Source organism: Mesoplodon densirostris, chromosome 5 (genome assembly GCF_025265405.1).
Source record: "Mesoplodon densirostris isolate mMesDen1 chromosome 5, mMesDen1 primary haplotype, whole genome shotgun sequence".
NCBI lineage: Eukaryota > Metazoa > Chordata > Mammalia > Artiodactyla > Ziphiidae > Mesoplodon > Mesoplodon densirostris.
The window spans coordinates 103,420,314-103,437,183 of record NC_082665.1 but is presented as its reverse complement, the minus strand read 5'-3'; the positions used below and the strand labels follow the sequence as shown (position 1 = coordinate 103,437,183).

General features: G+C 39.2%; 1 protein-coding gene across 5 annotated transcripts in view; it reads right to left on the bottom strand.

The window, feature by feature from the left end:
- The window catches only part of FXR1 (FMR1 autosomal homolog 1), a 57,543-nt gene extending 44,507 nt beyond the window's left edge, over positions 1 to 13,036 (bottom strand). For 3 of the 5 annotated variants that reach the window (XM_060099183.1, XM_060099185.1, XM_060099186.1), the window contains exon 1: positions 12,753 to 13,035. In XM_060099183.1, the coding sequence (XP_059955166.1) occupies positions 12,753 to 12,803 (51 nt within the window). In that variant the 5' untranslated portion in view covers positions 12,804 to 13,035. Of the gene's footprint in view, positions 1 to 12,752 lie in introns of all 5 variants that reach the window. The other 2 variants (XM_060099182.1, XM_060099184.1) reach the window with 1 other exon arrangement.
- Between the last annotated feature and the right edge of the window lie 3,834 nt (positions 13,037 to 16,870).

Below are 16,870 nucleotides of genomic sequence, written 5' to 3'. Positions count from 1 at the left end.
TGTGAGCCGCAACTATTGAGCCCGCACGCCACAACTACTGAAGTCCACGTGCCTAGAGCCTGTGCTGCGCAACAAGAGAAGCCACCGCAATGAGAGGCCTACACACCTCAACGAAGAGTAGCCCCTGCTCGCCGCAACTAGAGAAAGCCCGTGCGCAGCAATGAAGACCGAACGCAGCAAAAAATAAACAAATAAATTTATATATTAAAAAAACCCTTAATACTCAGCAAACTACTACCAGAAGTCACACAGCCTGAATCCTCAAAATGAGGTTTAAAGTGGAAGCCCATACCCAAAAACCCAACACTTACACCCTAAAGCTGTAACTCTTAAACCTCAAAATTCTTGTTAGAAGAGTTTATTGATTGCCAATAGACTGAGCAAAAAAGACCAGCAAGACACAGAACAAGCTTCCTAAATGGAGGCTATGTTTTCAATGACTCTTATCTCAAGTGGTAAAAGCAAGGATTCATCAGAAATCAAACCTCTAGTTCACATTTATTCTCCTAAGCAAGCAAAAAGTTCTCAGTCACATTACTGCCTCCTTCAAACCTGATCAAGTATTCTTATATAATTTAAGATCTACTCCAGTTTTTCTCTTTAAAGTCTTTCTCAGGATCACTGGTATGACATTTAAAAATTTTATATTTATTTGGCACAACAGTCAAATAACTGTATTTTAGTTGCCTTTTCCCATGTATTAAGACATTACAGTTGATGGCTCAATTCTTGAAGCAAATTTGTGATAAAATGCTGTATTTCTAAAAATAAACTGATTGACACAGAGAACAGACTTGTGGTTGCCAAGGGGGAGGGGGGTGGGGGAGGGATGGATTGGGAGTTTGACATTAGCAAACTATTTTATACAAAATGGATAAACAACAAGGTCCTACTGTATAGCACAGGGAACTATATCCAATATCCTGGGATAAACCATAATGGAAAAGAATATGAAAAATATATATACGCATAACCAAATCAGTTTGCTGTACAGCAGAAATGCAGTGTAAATCAACTCTACTTCAATAAAATAAAATTTAAAAAAAATAAAAATAAACTGTTTAAAATAAATTCTCAGAACATTAAGAGGCACTGGAATCAGTTTGTTAGATCCTGTAGGGCCTTTCCTCTGACTGGGTAAACTTTCCATTTTCCCAAACTCCACAGTTAAAATTTGCTGCTGTGGATAAATGTAATCACAAAACTATAACCCATGAGAAAAGAAAAGTTAATAGCATAATTTATGCAAAATTCGCCTCAGGTTTTTGTTCTTCAAGAACTGACAAAATGGACAATGACTTGTTATTCTTTGATCAATTATCAGTTTGTTTAGTGATTCATTCTCTGGCCCCAGTCTACTTTCCCAGCCCATCAATTCTAACAATTTTGCATCCCTGCAATCAGGATGCTTCCTATAATTGATAGCATCTTAGAATAGCCAATAGCTGAATGGCTGCCAGTATATAAATGTCACTGTTAAGCATGCTCAAACTTGGTTTGCTTGCAATTTTCTCTGGCACTTGATTGCAACCCCTCAATAGTTCATTCAGCAAACCAATGAAGTACCATTTTAGGAAGGATTTAGGTTTCTTACCAGAAGGTTGTTCTGTTGACACCTTCTGATAAAATCAAGAAAGCACCAGCATCAAAACTTGCAGAGTGGGTGAAAATTCTTGGAAGAAAATCCTGGAGATAATAGAGGAGAGCCCTTTTAAAGTATGCTTGCAACATCAATGCTCTCCATGGCACTGAAGAAGATATTGTGAGAAGAAACACAATCATCTGAACCTGAAAATATTTTAGCCAATTTATTTTGCTTCTATTTTCCTTATGTATGCAAATGTTTAAAGATAATCTTTCAGGTGATATAGAAAAGAATTTTAAAAGATAAAACTACCACTCATAGATCAATTGGCAACATTTCTTCTTTTTTAGTGCCTCTTACAACTGATGCCATTTTAAATACAATGAAATTGTACGGCTCTTCCACTGATTTCCCAAATCTACATATGGAAAAATAACCTGTTCCCTGGACTCTAAAACCCAACTTCCAATTATATATACATCTCCACCCATGGCTTACTTTTATACCTAAAATCAATCAACATGTCAACAGTCAGAATCATCTGCTGTCCTGCTTTTGCACTCTACACATGTATGATCCATTTTATAGGATTAAAAAAAAAAAGTGAATACAGCAAACTATTTCTTAATCAGGGTTCTACGAGAATACAGCCCAATCACTAAGTCATTCATTGTGTGTAATGTACTTCTCTCCCATGCATCTAAAATAGTACTAGCCGTGCACAATCCTTGGAAGAATTGAGAAAATGGTGTTCCTCTGCTTTATAATTCAGATGAGAAACTGTAAGGTTGAGAAAACTGACTTAGGGACTCCCAGACCTAAGCAATTTTACACGAGTCTCAGTCTGCAAACTGAAGGAGTTGAAGCTTCTTAAACTAAGGTAATTCCTAGGCACTCAAAGGTGTGCCAAGAGTACTTAAAGCTATTCCTTCTCCCCCAAAAATACTACGGTTCATCTTCCTGGAACTTTTATGTCAAGTAATTTAAAGAATTTAATAAACACTTTATGTTTCTGGACTGTATATACAGTTAATAGATACAGAAAGAACTCCTTATTAGGGAAAGGGAAAAAAACACTTACTGAGCAATACAATATACTGGTTTTACGGTTAAGACTGGTCTCAGATCCACTACTTACTATGCAGTAGGTAAAAGAAGAGAGGGCCCAGAGCAGTAAGGTAAGGAAAATAAGACTCTTTTAACTGTCTTTACTTGCCCAAAAGCAAGTCATAATATCCTCTTTTAGGAACTCTTTATGGTCTTCCCAGGGCACCCCAGAGACTTTTTGGAGCAATTCTCAGAAGGTTCTATCAATCCTGAATGGGACCCAGATCTCCTAGATGGTAGACTTCCTCCCATCCCAATCCTAGAAGTGAGGAAAATCTGGCTGATGAGTACAGTACCTAATTTCCCCATGTGCAAACAAAAACGAAACAAAAAAACCCCTTTAAAACAGAGAATTGGGGCCTCCCTGGTGGCGCAGTGGTTGAGAGTCCGCCTGCCGATGCAGGGGATACGGGTTCGTGCCCCGGTCTGGGAGGATCCCATATGCCGCAGAGCGGCTGGGCCCGTGAGCCATGGCCGCTGGGCCTGCGCGTCCGGAGCCTGTGCTCCGCAACGGGAGAGGCCACAACAGTGAGAGGCCCGCATACCGCAAAAACAAACAAACAAACAAAAAAAAAAACAGAGAATTGGGCTTCCCTGGTGGCGCAGTGGTTGGGGGTCTGCCTGCCGATGCAGGGGACGCGGGTTCGTGCCCCGGTCCGGGAGGATCCCGCATGCCGCGGAGCGGCTGGGCCCGTGAGCCATGGCCGAGCCATGGCCGCTGAGCCTACGCATCCGGAGCCTGTGCTCCGCAACGGGAGAGGCCACAGCAGTGAGAGGCCCGCGCACCGCATTAAAACAAAAAACAAACAAAAAAACCCAGAGAATTATTATTTAATACATGGTGCTAGCAAAACTGCCTATGATATTCAAAATAAGACCTGATGTAGTTAATATGAAATAAACAAATAAAACACTTTAAGAAAACCTAAGGAACTGTATGTATAATCTGGACACAGGCTGTCTTAACCAGGCTGGAAACCCTGAACCCTTAACAGGGAAAAAATACTTCAGTGTGTAAAAAACAGAACTCCTCTACGGCCAGGGATACCAGAGAGTTAACAAATTATAGATGGGGAGGGGGTATTCATATAATGAGTCCTAAGAAATCTCAAAAAGCAAAAAAGGACATCCCAGAAGGAAAATGGGGAAAAACAAGTGATTTATGGAAAAGCAAATCCTAATGGCCAACAAACACTAAAATTCACATGTGGGGATTTGCAAATCAAAGTTGCAATCTTTACATCCAAGAGATTCACAAAAATCAAAGATTATAATGCCTATTTCTGGCAAGGATGTAAGAAAAAAAAAGCTGACATTCATCAATTGAGAAAATACAAAATGTTAAGCTTTTCGGAATGTAACCTGTTAACATTTATTAAAGTTAACAGGTAAAAGTTCCCTTCCACCAGGCTATCTCGCTCTTTGAAACCTATCCAATGGAAACACATGGAGCAGGAAAAAACTGAAAACAAAGTGTCTGTTAACTGGGGAATGGCTGGATTTCACAGTAATTCTTATGGTGAAATATGTAACCATTAAAAAATAAATTACACTCCAACAGAAAATGGCCAAGATGTAGATTATCTTATTTTTACAGAGCAGTATTGAAAAACACCTACGTTTGTATCTGAATGTGTATCTATGTACATTCTATGAGTATGAAGAAAAATCTGGCACGATGTATACTCAGCTATAAACAGGCTACCTAAATGGATTGTGAATGAGAGATCATGTGGAGAAGGGAAACCAAGGGAAAAAGAAAAAAATTTACAATAAAGCAAGTCTGTATATGCTTATACATATGTATAAAATTATACACTTGCATATGCATGTATAAATATTTTTAAAGAGTTGAGATTATCTTTAATACTCTGTCAATCAGCACTATTTCCATACAGCACATATATATACACATTACCACTCCCCACATATTTTTAATTTTTCCATCTCTAGTGATCTCAAATCCACATTCTAAGTAATAAACTCGTTTGTTTGATGTTTACATACAACACCTAAAAGATCTGGGTTGTTATTTGATTCCAGTAACGAGCACATTCAAGACTGCTGCAATCAAAAATTTTCTTAACTTCAAACAATACACACTTTTTTTTAAAAGGACCTACATCTATGTCTGGAAATTATTTCAAATCAATAGACACATGTTCTACAAACAAAATCCACAGATTTACTAATTACATTATGTATTACAGAAATTATTGCATCATTATGGAATATGTTCTTTTAAGGAAAAAAGTTACTCAAGACAAGCCTTCAGCATCCCTTAGTACTGAACATTTAACTGTTCTGAATAAAAAATGACAATGAAAATGTGAGGATTTCATAAGAATACATAAATATCTACTAATGTTTACATACTAGTAATGTTCTTGGCTTATTAATTTCACAAGTTTATAATATCCAACAGTTCCTGAAATAGAAAGACTCAGAGGTTTCAAATGGCCACACAAAACTATAATGACTTTCCTGTTGCCAAGAGTTGAGTTGAAGTTCTCTATAATTCTATATATGCATAAAGTTCTGGTACATATCTGAGCTTGACCAGGATCAACGTATAACCCCTCAAAAAAAAAATTTAAGTTCAGTTTGAATCAAAATCAGAAATAATTTAGTTTTGGATATATGCATTTATACAAATATTAACAAGTCAAAAGAGTGTCCAGAAACCAAGAATGACTGATCCATTTGTTCATTCAACAAATATGTACTGAAGGTCTACTAATGAACTAACTACACATATCAAGTCACTGGAAAACGTAAGACTTGAAAATAACCTGGAAAACTATTAAAGCAAAAAGCTATGAAACAAGAAAAGTTCTACTTTTTTTTTTTTTTTGGCCACGCTGTGCAGCATCAGGATCTTAGTTCCCCGACCACAGACTGAACCCCTGCCCCCTGCACTGGGAGCGCAGAGTCTTAACCACTGGACCACCAAGGAAGTCCCAAGAAGTTTTACTATTATTAATTAGCCAGAATAAGAAAGGCACGGAGATAGGAACCCGAAAAATGAGATTCCTGATTCTGAAGAAATACTGGGAAATGCCATGCTGCTTTGCCAACAACAACTATAAATTTCATAGTCATTACTGGGGAGACCTCTACTCATGTTCTCAAAAAAGCTAAGCAAAAAATGCTGAGGCCAGAGTACGGAAGACAAGTTATAACAACTAACATTTAACTTAGATTTAACTTTGGTTCAATTTTGCCATGGCTACCAGCCTCTTTAATGTAAGGAAAAATAAATTGAAGAGATTGTTTTACGTGTAAATAGATATTACACGTACAGATTAACAAAAGTAATGCTTTGCATTGCTTAATTTTGTTTTGCTCAAGCTATTCTTTATTTGGTCCTAGAAAATTTAGATTTGGTCCTAGAAAATTTTACACCAGCCTCACAATAGAATTTACTATTATTAGCTAAACATCTGCCAAAGAATTTTCTCAAGCCTTTTGATAACTACTGTGCCACACCTTAAAATTTGAACAGGACGTTTCATACATATACATATATAAAAAAGCATTTCAAACATTTCCCAAAATACCTTACACATAACAAACACTATAAAGCTAACAATTAAGGATGGTATAAATCACAACTATCCAGCACAAATTATAATTTGAGTCATATATCTAGTTTAAAAATTTCTAAGTATATTAAAATAAGTAAAAAGAAACAGGTGAAGTTAATTTTAATAATTTTAACCCTATATATCCAAAATATTATTTCAACATGTAATCAAAATTTTAAGACTGCAGTCTTATTATATTCCTTTTTTCATACTAAGTCTTTGAAATCTAGTATAACTTTTACAATTAAAGCACATCTCAATTCAGGCTAATATATTTCAGTCCCATTACGAGTGGCTACCATCGGAAACGGCAGATTTCTGTAATGTGAAGCAAAGCTCAAATCATTTCTCCAGGAATCCTCCCAATTCAGTCCTCTTGACTCCCACTGTATTCATCAGAATAATTTATAATTAATAATTTGATAAGCCATATATTCATACTTGGAAAAAAAGTCACATAATGGTTAGAGATCAGGCTCTCTGGAAGTCCAAAACATCATTATGAATCTTGAATCAGCCTATTAATTTTATGGATAGATTCGCTTAGCCTCAGTTTCCTCAACTGGGGTAACATTATCTCTTTCACTGTGACTGAGAGGACTAAGTAAGATAAATTCATGTAAAGTACCTACACAGTCTGATAGTCTGAGTGCTCAATAGATAATAGCTGTTATTGTTGTTAGAGCTAGACAGGACCTTAGTGAACTAACAACCTAGCAGATTCCACCGCTTGATAAATTGTCAAAAGAAATCCAAGTGCCTCATACTGCGGATGAAAAACCTAAGCCCTCACAAACTAGCTAGTATGAGAATTAGGGGTCAATCATAGAATGCAATACTGCTCTTCAACTACAAAAAAGCAAGTTTGCTACATCCTTAACACTGTGGTAGAGAATTCAGTTCTTGAGTTGTTATTATCCAGTCAAGTGTCTGCCTTGTCTTCCTAGCTAAAACATAAGCTTACTGCCGTGAGACTTCCTTTGGCAAACCTCTCATGCTATGCTGAACTAGGCAACTGGAAGTGAGAAGCCCTGGCGTTAAATCTCATTTCAGCTACAGTGTAATTGGGACGTTATTTAATCATTATTGTCAGTTTCCTAATATGTAAAATGAGGATAAAAACACATACCTCATGCAGTCCGAGAGAACAAAATCAGGAAATACATGTACAAGCCTCAAAGAATACACAGTAAACAACAGATAATAGTAATAGTAAACAGATAATAGTAAACCATTATTTTACTCACAGAATACACACAAATATCTGATGATATAAAAAATACAAAGGTGCATAGAAAGAAAAATATGGAAAAAAGTATGTTTTCTGTAAGAAAAGCCAAGGCCTTGACAACAAATTCTCTAGATAGGTTAAGATTACGGTTTTTTTTTTTCTAAATAAATTTATTTATTTGTGGTTGTGTTGGGTCTTTGTTGCTGCACGCGGGCTTTCTCTAGTTGCGGCACGCAGGCTTCTCATTGCAGTGGCTTCTCCTGTTGCGGAGCACAGGCGTGGGATTCAGTAGTTGTGGCACATGGGCTCAGTAGTTACGGCTCACGGGCTCTAGAGCGCAGGCTCAGTAGTTGTGGCGCGGCATGTGGGATCTTCCTGGACCAGGGCTCAAACTCGTGTCCCCTGCATTGGCAGGAGGATTCTTAACCACTGCGCCACCAGGGGAGTCCCGAGATTACAGTTTTCTTTCTTTGCTTTTGTGTTTTCAGATTTTTCATTAATTACACATTGTTCTTGTAATACAAAAACAAAACTTCACAGGAAAGGTATTTAACTTTTATTTTTAAAAATTAAGTGGCCTTTTCACTTAGTTAAATCCTAGTTCTTTTACATATTTAAAAAACTGCATTTTAAAACATGTACAACTAACAATAGCTTCATAACATCTGGAACTGTATGTTCTTAACTTAATAGTGTCCCCAGTAAGAGAGCAACCATCTTTTCCTCAATTACTAATCTCCACAAAGAAATCAACAATATTCTACACTAACTTGAAGTCAGTACATTTTCAAAACACAACTCCTTTACTGTAACTCTACAGACCATCATCATTAGCCGTAATAAACCTACTGCATGATTTAATTACTCTCAAATTTCATTTAAATATTAAACTAAAGCAAAAAGGAAATTTTTCAAATATTATAGCACTTTAAAATGTTCTGTGGTTGATCAATTACACAGTCAAAACCAGAAATCACGGAGATCTAAAAGTAATTCTATCTTCTACAGAGAAGGCCTGAAAATTCATTCAGCCATCTTAGAGATCACACATTTCCTTGGAACACCATGGAAACTTTCCTCTCCAAGAGCCAGAAACTGAGTGACTTACTTTCAACTTCTATTTAAAATTATATTCTGCTCACGGCTATGCAAGCTGCAATGCTATTACAAAGCTTGAAATCATATACATCAGTTAAAAAGCACTTTAATGACCCCAAATGGGCACAAGGCTTTTTTGGGGTTAACGAAAATGTTCTAAAATAAGATTGTGGTAATGGTTACACAACTCTGTAAATACACTATCAGAGAATGTAAATTCCATCTGAAAGCTTTAAAAAGGAAACAAAAAGGAAAAAGGCATCTTAAATGACCAGTAGTATAAACCCTATGATGCCGCACTCCAGATAAAAAAGGCTATAAAAGCGAATTTTTATATAAAATTATATCCCCCATCAAGTGCTTAATTACCATATTTCCCATTCTTCCCAACCCCTATAGAGTTATCTGGCTTCAAACAAGAGTATATCAAGTTTTTATGTCTTTAACTACCATAGATCCCCTGTTAAGTAAAAAGCGCAGGATGCAGAACAAAGTATTTAGTATGCAATCATTTGAGTAAATATTTGGGGGGAAAAAAGAAACTATCCTATTTTGGGGTTGAATCTTCTTCACTGGTTCCAATTATTTTGTGCAATTAAGTTTCAGTTCCACTAAAAATCTTTAATCAATGTCTACAGCGTACTGCCTCAAGCATGATGATACCGGCTACTAATCCCATGACTTTGAAATTCGTCAATGGCAATTCGCATTTACAGCCAAGTGTGTTGGGGGAAGCAGGGCAGAGAAAAGGGGAGAAAATGAGGAGGAAAATCACAATCACCTGTAAACTGAAAACCACCACTGAAAGAAAAAAATACACCAAAATGTTACCTGCTGCTATCTCAAGGCAACTTCTGTTTTTTTCTGATAGTTTCTAAAATCCCTCACTGACCATGTATTATTTTTTAAATTAAAAAAAATTACTTAAAATAAAACTACTTCCACGCTAAACAAAAGCCAAACTGAAAACTCTACACAGTATTCTGTATGATTCTATGTTTAGGACATTCTGGAAAAGGCAAAACTATGGGGACAGAAACCACCCCAGGTTCTGGGGGTGTGGAAAGAGGATGACTGCAAAGGGGCAGGATAGAAATTAAGGGGATGGTGGAACTATTCTATCCCTCCATGCTAGCGGTAGTGGTTACACAACTGTTAGCATTTATCAAAGCTCACATAACTGTATGTCAAAAAAGATGCACTTTACCATATGCAAATTAATCTCAAAAAATTCATGTAATTAAATTAATAAAACTGCTTCTGCGGTGAGCCAATATTTTTTTCAAACGGACAGTTTCATGGGATAAAAAATACCATAGGGCTTCCCTGGTGGCGCAGTGGTTGAGAGTCCACTGCCGATGCAGGGGATGCGGGTTTGTGCCCCAGTACGGGAAGATCCCACATGCCGAGGAGTGGCTGGGCCCGTCAGCCATGGCCGCTGAGCCTGCGCGTCCGGAGCCTGTGCTCCGCAACGGGAGAGGCCACAACAGTGAGAGGCCCGCGTACAGCAAAAAAAAAAAAAAAAAAAAAAAAAAAAAAAAAAAAAATACCGTAGACTACTGAGCTACTTCAAAAGCCTCATTTTATAAAAAGACTATAGCCCAGGGATATTTGGTCAATGGTGCATTGCTAGACAATGTTCGGTAAGCTGAAGTATGTACAGACCTAGAATTCCCATGTGTTTAACTTCAAATGCAGGGCTCCTTCCACTTCCTCATGCTCAACTCTTCCAGAGTTCGAAGACCGTAGTTTCCACAAAGTGCATGTACAAATGGATTATGGCAGGACATAAAATTCCAAACGTTCAAGTGCTATCTCAGTAGAGACAACGTGACTAGGGTCCTTCCCAACCTCTGCCAAAAAACCACCTTACTTTACTTTGTTAGGCAAAAATGGGTAATGGAATCAAAGTCTAAGAATCAAGCAGATTTTGTAGAGTATGGACAGGTATCAACAACAAATACTTTGGAGTTCCAAAATGGGGACATTTGATTCGTGAACTGACAAAAGCAAAATAAAACAACAAAAAAACTTTGGGAAACCAAAGTAAGACGGTAAACAATCTTTACTAAAACATTCAAACTGACGATCTTATTATTCAACCTTATAAATTAAAAAAAAAGTAAATGTATAGCAGGTGAACAACATAAATAAAATATACTTGGATAAAAAGAAATGGTGCTGTATCTACCATCAACATGCTGAAAATAATTTGTTAAGGCAAAATAATCTTTTCTGTATTTCGATATGCCAGGAAAAAAATGCATACCTCCATTACACAAGAACTGAATAGCCAAATAATAAAAATGATACAAACATGATGAACCTATCTACCCTTGACAGGAAAAGAATAAGCCCATTCTTTGTGCACTGTGCCACAACTGTATCTGCAGTCGTTCAGAGAAGGCAGCCATTAGGTTTAAGAACAGAAGGGGACTTCCGTGGAAGTGCAGTGGTTAAGACTTCGCCTTCCATGCAGGGGGTGTGGGCTGGATCCCTGGTAGGGGAACTAAGATCCCACATGCCTCTTAGCCAAAAAAACCAAAATATAAAACAGAAGCAAGAGTTGTAACAAATTCAATAAAGACTTTTAAAAAATGGTCCACATCAAAGAAAATCTTAAACAAATAAAGAACAGAAGTTAACTAAGTATCTACTCAAATTTTACTCAAGTCTTTCCTCTGACACCTAGTTTGTAAACCTAGACTGATAATGTAACCAGTCACACATTAAAGGATTAAAGGACTCCTTTCCACCAAGCAGTCCCTGTTTTTACTTCATGCTAACCACCTACGATTTAAACTTGTAAATACTTACGGAGAACCTTCAGAGCCAACTGTGATTCCCCACCATGCTATTACCACGTGATAGCTAAACCAATTCCACATAGCTAATTAGTAAACTAGGAAAGGAATTAAGAATTCCTGAAAATAGGAATTACGACCACCTAGTAAAAAAAAATTCTGTGCGGGATAAAAGGCACGCTGAAACGAAACCCAGTGAGAATACATTCTGCGTACTCACAATACTACTCCTGTATTAGGAGAAGGCCCTTCATAAAAATAGCCAGGACTCTCAAACATTTGAGATGCTGGCTTAGTGAGATTGACTGACAGACAACAGCTGGGGAGATTTTGTATTGATCTTGTAACCTCGTGGCATACTTTGGGAGAAAGGGAGAATCGGGAGAAAGGACCGTTATAATGACAAAACTAAACTGTAAGGATTTCATTTTCATCTATGTCACCCCTACAATGGAAGCCCCTACTAAATTCCTCTACTCTCAAATTCCTCTTCCGTTTTCCAGACCCGATCCCACAGTAATGCACCTCCTTCCACCCGATGGAAACAAAAAACCTCAGGGGGAGGGTTCAACACCTTCCCAAAACACTGGGTAACTTATAAAGAAACTAGTCACCTCCCCACCTGTGTCTCCTTAATCCATTTCACATTTTAAATCTTAAAGCCTAGAACTCTCGCCTTTTCTTCCGTAATAAAGGAGCTAAGGAGCCGCCCAATTTCCCAGGCCGCAAAAAATATTTCTACCCGCCACATTTCAAGATTTTCTAGTTTTCTCTTCGATCCTAACCCTCAATCCGGCACCCGCTCCCCCTTCAGACACTTAAGTTTATTAGCCCGAAACCCTAGTACAAAGGTGAATTCCTAAGATTCCGCGAGGCGCACCCCCCAAGGGGGTGGGGAGGGGTCGGAGCAGCGGGCCGAGGCGCTCCCGCTCGGCCCAGTCCGAGGGGCGGGGGAGCGGCTGTGACCACACAATCCCACCACCTCCTTTCACGACTGCCCCCAACCTCCCGGAGCTCGGGCCTGCTCCCAGGGAGCTCCGTGCCGCCATTCGGCTTCTTCTCACCGGCCCGCCAAGGGCCACACGAGCATCCAAGAATTAAATTCATAAATAGGAATACGCAAAAGACATCCGACGTGTTGTTTCAAAACATAACGGAGCCCGGGCCCCCGAGACCGTTAAACCGCGGGTGGAGGGGGGAGAAGCGATGAACCTAGCGGCCTCGGGCTTTGGCCTAGCCGCCCTTTTCGACCCCAAACCTCACTCTCCAGGACCACCAACCCTCCCTCAAACCTGCCCCAGCCCCCAGAAGACCCGACAAGGCGGCGAAAGGGTCTGTACCTTGTAGAAAGCCCCGTTGGAGCCGCGAACCTCCACCGTCAGCTCCGCCATGTTGGAACCGCAAAGGCCGCTGGGAAGAGATTCTAGAAACTTTCCAACCAGAGAGGAGGAGGGGGAGGGGCGTGAAGGAGGCAGGGGGAGGGGCGGGGAAAACGGGGCGGGGACTGGGATCCCCCGCCCCACACCCCTGGGGTCTCACCGCGCAGTCCTGATTCTCCCAGCGGGATCACCCCGCTCCTTACATCACTATCCCCCGGCTCCGCCCGCCGCCGCAATGTCCTGTTCGCCTCCCGACACAATCGCCCGACCTTGTTGACCCGCCCCTATGTCCCCGCCCCCCAGTGCCCGCAGCTTACCCGCCCCAGCCTGTGCGGGCCTCCAGCCAGCCGGGACTAAACTGGCTCGGCGGGCGCCGCCTGTCCCACGCTTCTGCGTTCTGCCGGTTTCGGGCATCCTGCCCTGAAACTTCCTTGAGGTGCTGGTAACCCTGAAGTAGCTTCCCCACCCAGAGAAGCCCCACTCTGGGGGCTTCAGACGCCCACTGGCACAAACTTTGGGGGAAAGGGAGCCTAAAAATGGATATACAATGGGCTCTAAATTCTCTCGCCTCGGTCTTAAAAAAAATCGGTGGCCTCCTCCTGACTCCACACAGTTCGGCCCAGTTCTCTCCTCACCTGTTACCACTTTAGCTGTTTAAAAAGTCAAACTAAGTACGTCCAGTTCAACTTAGCTGTGTTCACAAGCCGCAGCAAAATGTTGGGGGTAATATCATTGTTAGGGAAACGAGAGAGAGGGAGAGCAAGTTTTCCCCTGCTGCAGTGCACGCGAACTTCCAGAAACAGGATCAGAGCAGAACCAATTTGGCTTTTCTACCAGAACCTACAGCAATACCGTAAGCGTTATGATGGAGATACTTTGAATATTTGTTTTAACAATAAAAGTTTTTCCCAAAGCAAGACCTTTGGAAATAATAATGGAAGTATTCTTTTCTGTGTGTTGTCTTACCGTTTTGACAGAAAAACTCTGGAAAAGGATGCTTTGTTGGCACTCTATCGCCTCAAGGAAATGCCCACTGGCCTAGCCCTAGCCTTTCTGGGGAAAGGGGGCGGGGGGGGTCCTTTAAAAATGTACATAACGTTCCATCAGCACTTCTACATCTCCAAAGGTTAGGAAAGGAAATAGAGGCTTCAAAAGTGCACCATATTGCTACGTACAGAATGTTCTTTATAAAATGTTCATCATTGTGAGGAAAACGCAAACACACTAACCCATCAATGAGTAATAGCCACCATCTACTAAGGGCTTCACGTGTCCAACACTTTATATACCATCTTATTATGATCCTTCAGAACTATAATGCCCAGTTTGCTTTTTTTCCAACAGCTTTATTGAGATATAATTCACTTACCATACAATTCACCCATTTAAGGCGTACAGTTCAATGGTTTTTAGTATATTCACAGTTGTACAATCATCTCCACAATCAATTTGAGAACATTTTCACCACTCCCCCAAAAAACCCTTTTACCTGTTGATAGTCACTCCCTCATTTCACCCCAACTCCCAAAGCCCTAGGCAACCGCTAGTCTGCTTTTTGTCTCTATAGATTTGCCTAGTCTAGACATTTCATACAAATGGAATCATATAATATGTGGTCTTTTATGGCTGGCTTCTTTCAGTTAACATAGTGTTTTCAAGAGTCAGCCATGTTGTAGCATATACCACTATTCATTCCTTTTTATTATCAAAAATACTGTTGTATGATATACCACATCATTTTACCTATTCATTCATCTGTTGATGGACAGTTGGTTCGTTTCCACTTTTTTAGCTGTTAGAAATAATGCCGATATGAAGATTCCAGAACAAGTTATTGTATAGACAGATCTTTTAACTGCTCTTGGGTATACACTTGGAATTGGAATTGCTGACTCATGGCAACTCCATGTTTAAGCTTTTGAGGAATTGCCAGACTCTTTTCCAAAGCAGCCACACCATTTGCATTCCCACCAGCAATGTATGAGTGTCCTACTTTGCTTTACAGATCTTCCTTCCTTCCTCCCTCCCCTTCCTTCCTTTCTTCTTCCTTCCTTGGCCTTTGCATTTGTTTCTCAATGTGAGTGACTTTGGGTAGGGCTGTGAAATTGCCGTTTGGACCAAGGCCAAATTATCTGAACTTTGAAGAATAAAGATTGGTCCTCTTCAGGCCTTGCATGCTAAAAACATTTTGAGTTTGGACAACCCCCTCTCCCCCCACCAAACCCCTTCCCACCAACACTTTACTACTCCTGCTAGGCAGACCTTATGATTTCCATTAAGCAATTGCGATTTGCAGCAACTGTTACCGACCAGGGTTCTTGGCCTCCTTAATCAACAGAAATTGATAAGAGGCCAGAAAAGAAACCCAAGCAAGTCTTTATTGGGGCCCCTGATGCAGCAAGGGGGATGGAGAACGTTCCCTTGTTTGCTCGTTCCCTGAGGAGAGGCGGAGGCAAGCTTGTTCTTTATATGGGGTGAAGGTAGGGGTGTGTCCAGGGCTCAGGCCAGAGGGGTGCCTTAGGTGGTTTGCCCACCCCTTAGGTGGTGCAGGGGGCATGCTCAGCACCCTGCTTTTGCTCCAAGCTCTTCAAAAGCGTTAGTTGGGATTTTGGTCTCTGTATCTTTTGTCCAGGATTTGCCCTAACTGTGCATGCATGCAGTTATTTTTAGTCCCATAGACGTTCTTTGTATTTTGTTGCTGGAGGAGCAGTGTGTCCAGGTGCAAGCACTGCAGCAAAGGGGCCCAGGTCCCAGCAAAGGGGCCTAGGTCCCAGCCTGTCTCACAACCAGTCATTTACCTAAGACCTCATAAGTTTTAAGGTAGCAGAACTAGATTTAAGTCCCCCACATTTCCATTTTCAAAGCTTACCTCCCGACCCTGTTTGCTGCCCCCATGTTATATTTGTAATAGAATATTACACAAATTTTAAAATTTTGTTATAGATCTATATTCATCATCTTGAAAAGACATTCATTATTAAAAGGAAAAGAATGTCAATTATATCTCAATAAAACTGGGAAATAAGTAAAATTTTAAAAATTTTTAAAGAAAGGAAAAGTCACAAAACAGCAAACATAATCACCTTTAAAATAATGTGTGTGCAGGACTTCCCTGGCGGTCCAGTGGTTAGGACTCTGCGCTTCCACTGCGGGAGGGCACGGGTTCAATACATATATATATGGCTTGGAAATTCATATTAATAGTTGTATATTTCTAGAAGGTGGACTTATGGTTGACATAAATTTGATAATTTTTATATTTTTTTGCACTGTCTAAATTTTTTGGAATGAGCATATCACTTGATTCTCAGGAAAAAAAAGTATTTTCATTTTTTAAAAACTATACCATGGATATTCCACAGCTGTTAGAGATAAAGTTTTAGACAAATATTATTTATATGAGTAAATGTCTATAATGTAACTATAAAAGGAAGACTGTCAAATACTGTATATGGAATCAATTTTGTACAGAAAATATATACATATATTGCATGAAAATATAAAGATGTTTACCAAAATGTTAACAGTGGTTATCTTCAGGCAGTTGCATTATGAATGATTATTTTTCTTCATGTTTTCTATGTTTTACAAATTTTCTACATTGAAAAATATTTCTAATTTTTTAAAATTATAAATTAAATAGGAAAATGTTCCTTAAAAATATAATTAAATACACATATAATGAAACTTTGTACACACAACTACTGGAACAGTAAGAACTTAAGATTTCGATCAAATTTGTGGCACTATATTTAGTTTGAGTTGTCTTCATGAAATGTGATATGGAAACATGCTATCATCATTTTACATCTTCTCGAAGTTGTTCACTTGAAAATAATTTTAATTTGACTAAATAGAAACTATAGGAGTTTTTCTTCCTCAAGAAACAGAGATTTAGAAAGTCTAAAATAACTTTTAATATTTTAACCAACAGTTTCCAAAACAAATTGTGCCCTGTTTTATAAATAGCTGATAAAAGACTCTGGAGTCATAATTTAAAATATTTCAACTTTTGTTCTATAGGTATCTTTGATATTTTAATCACAATATATTATCAGACTTTGAGTATAAGAATTAAT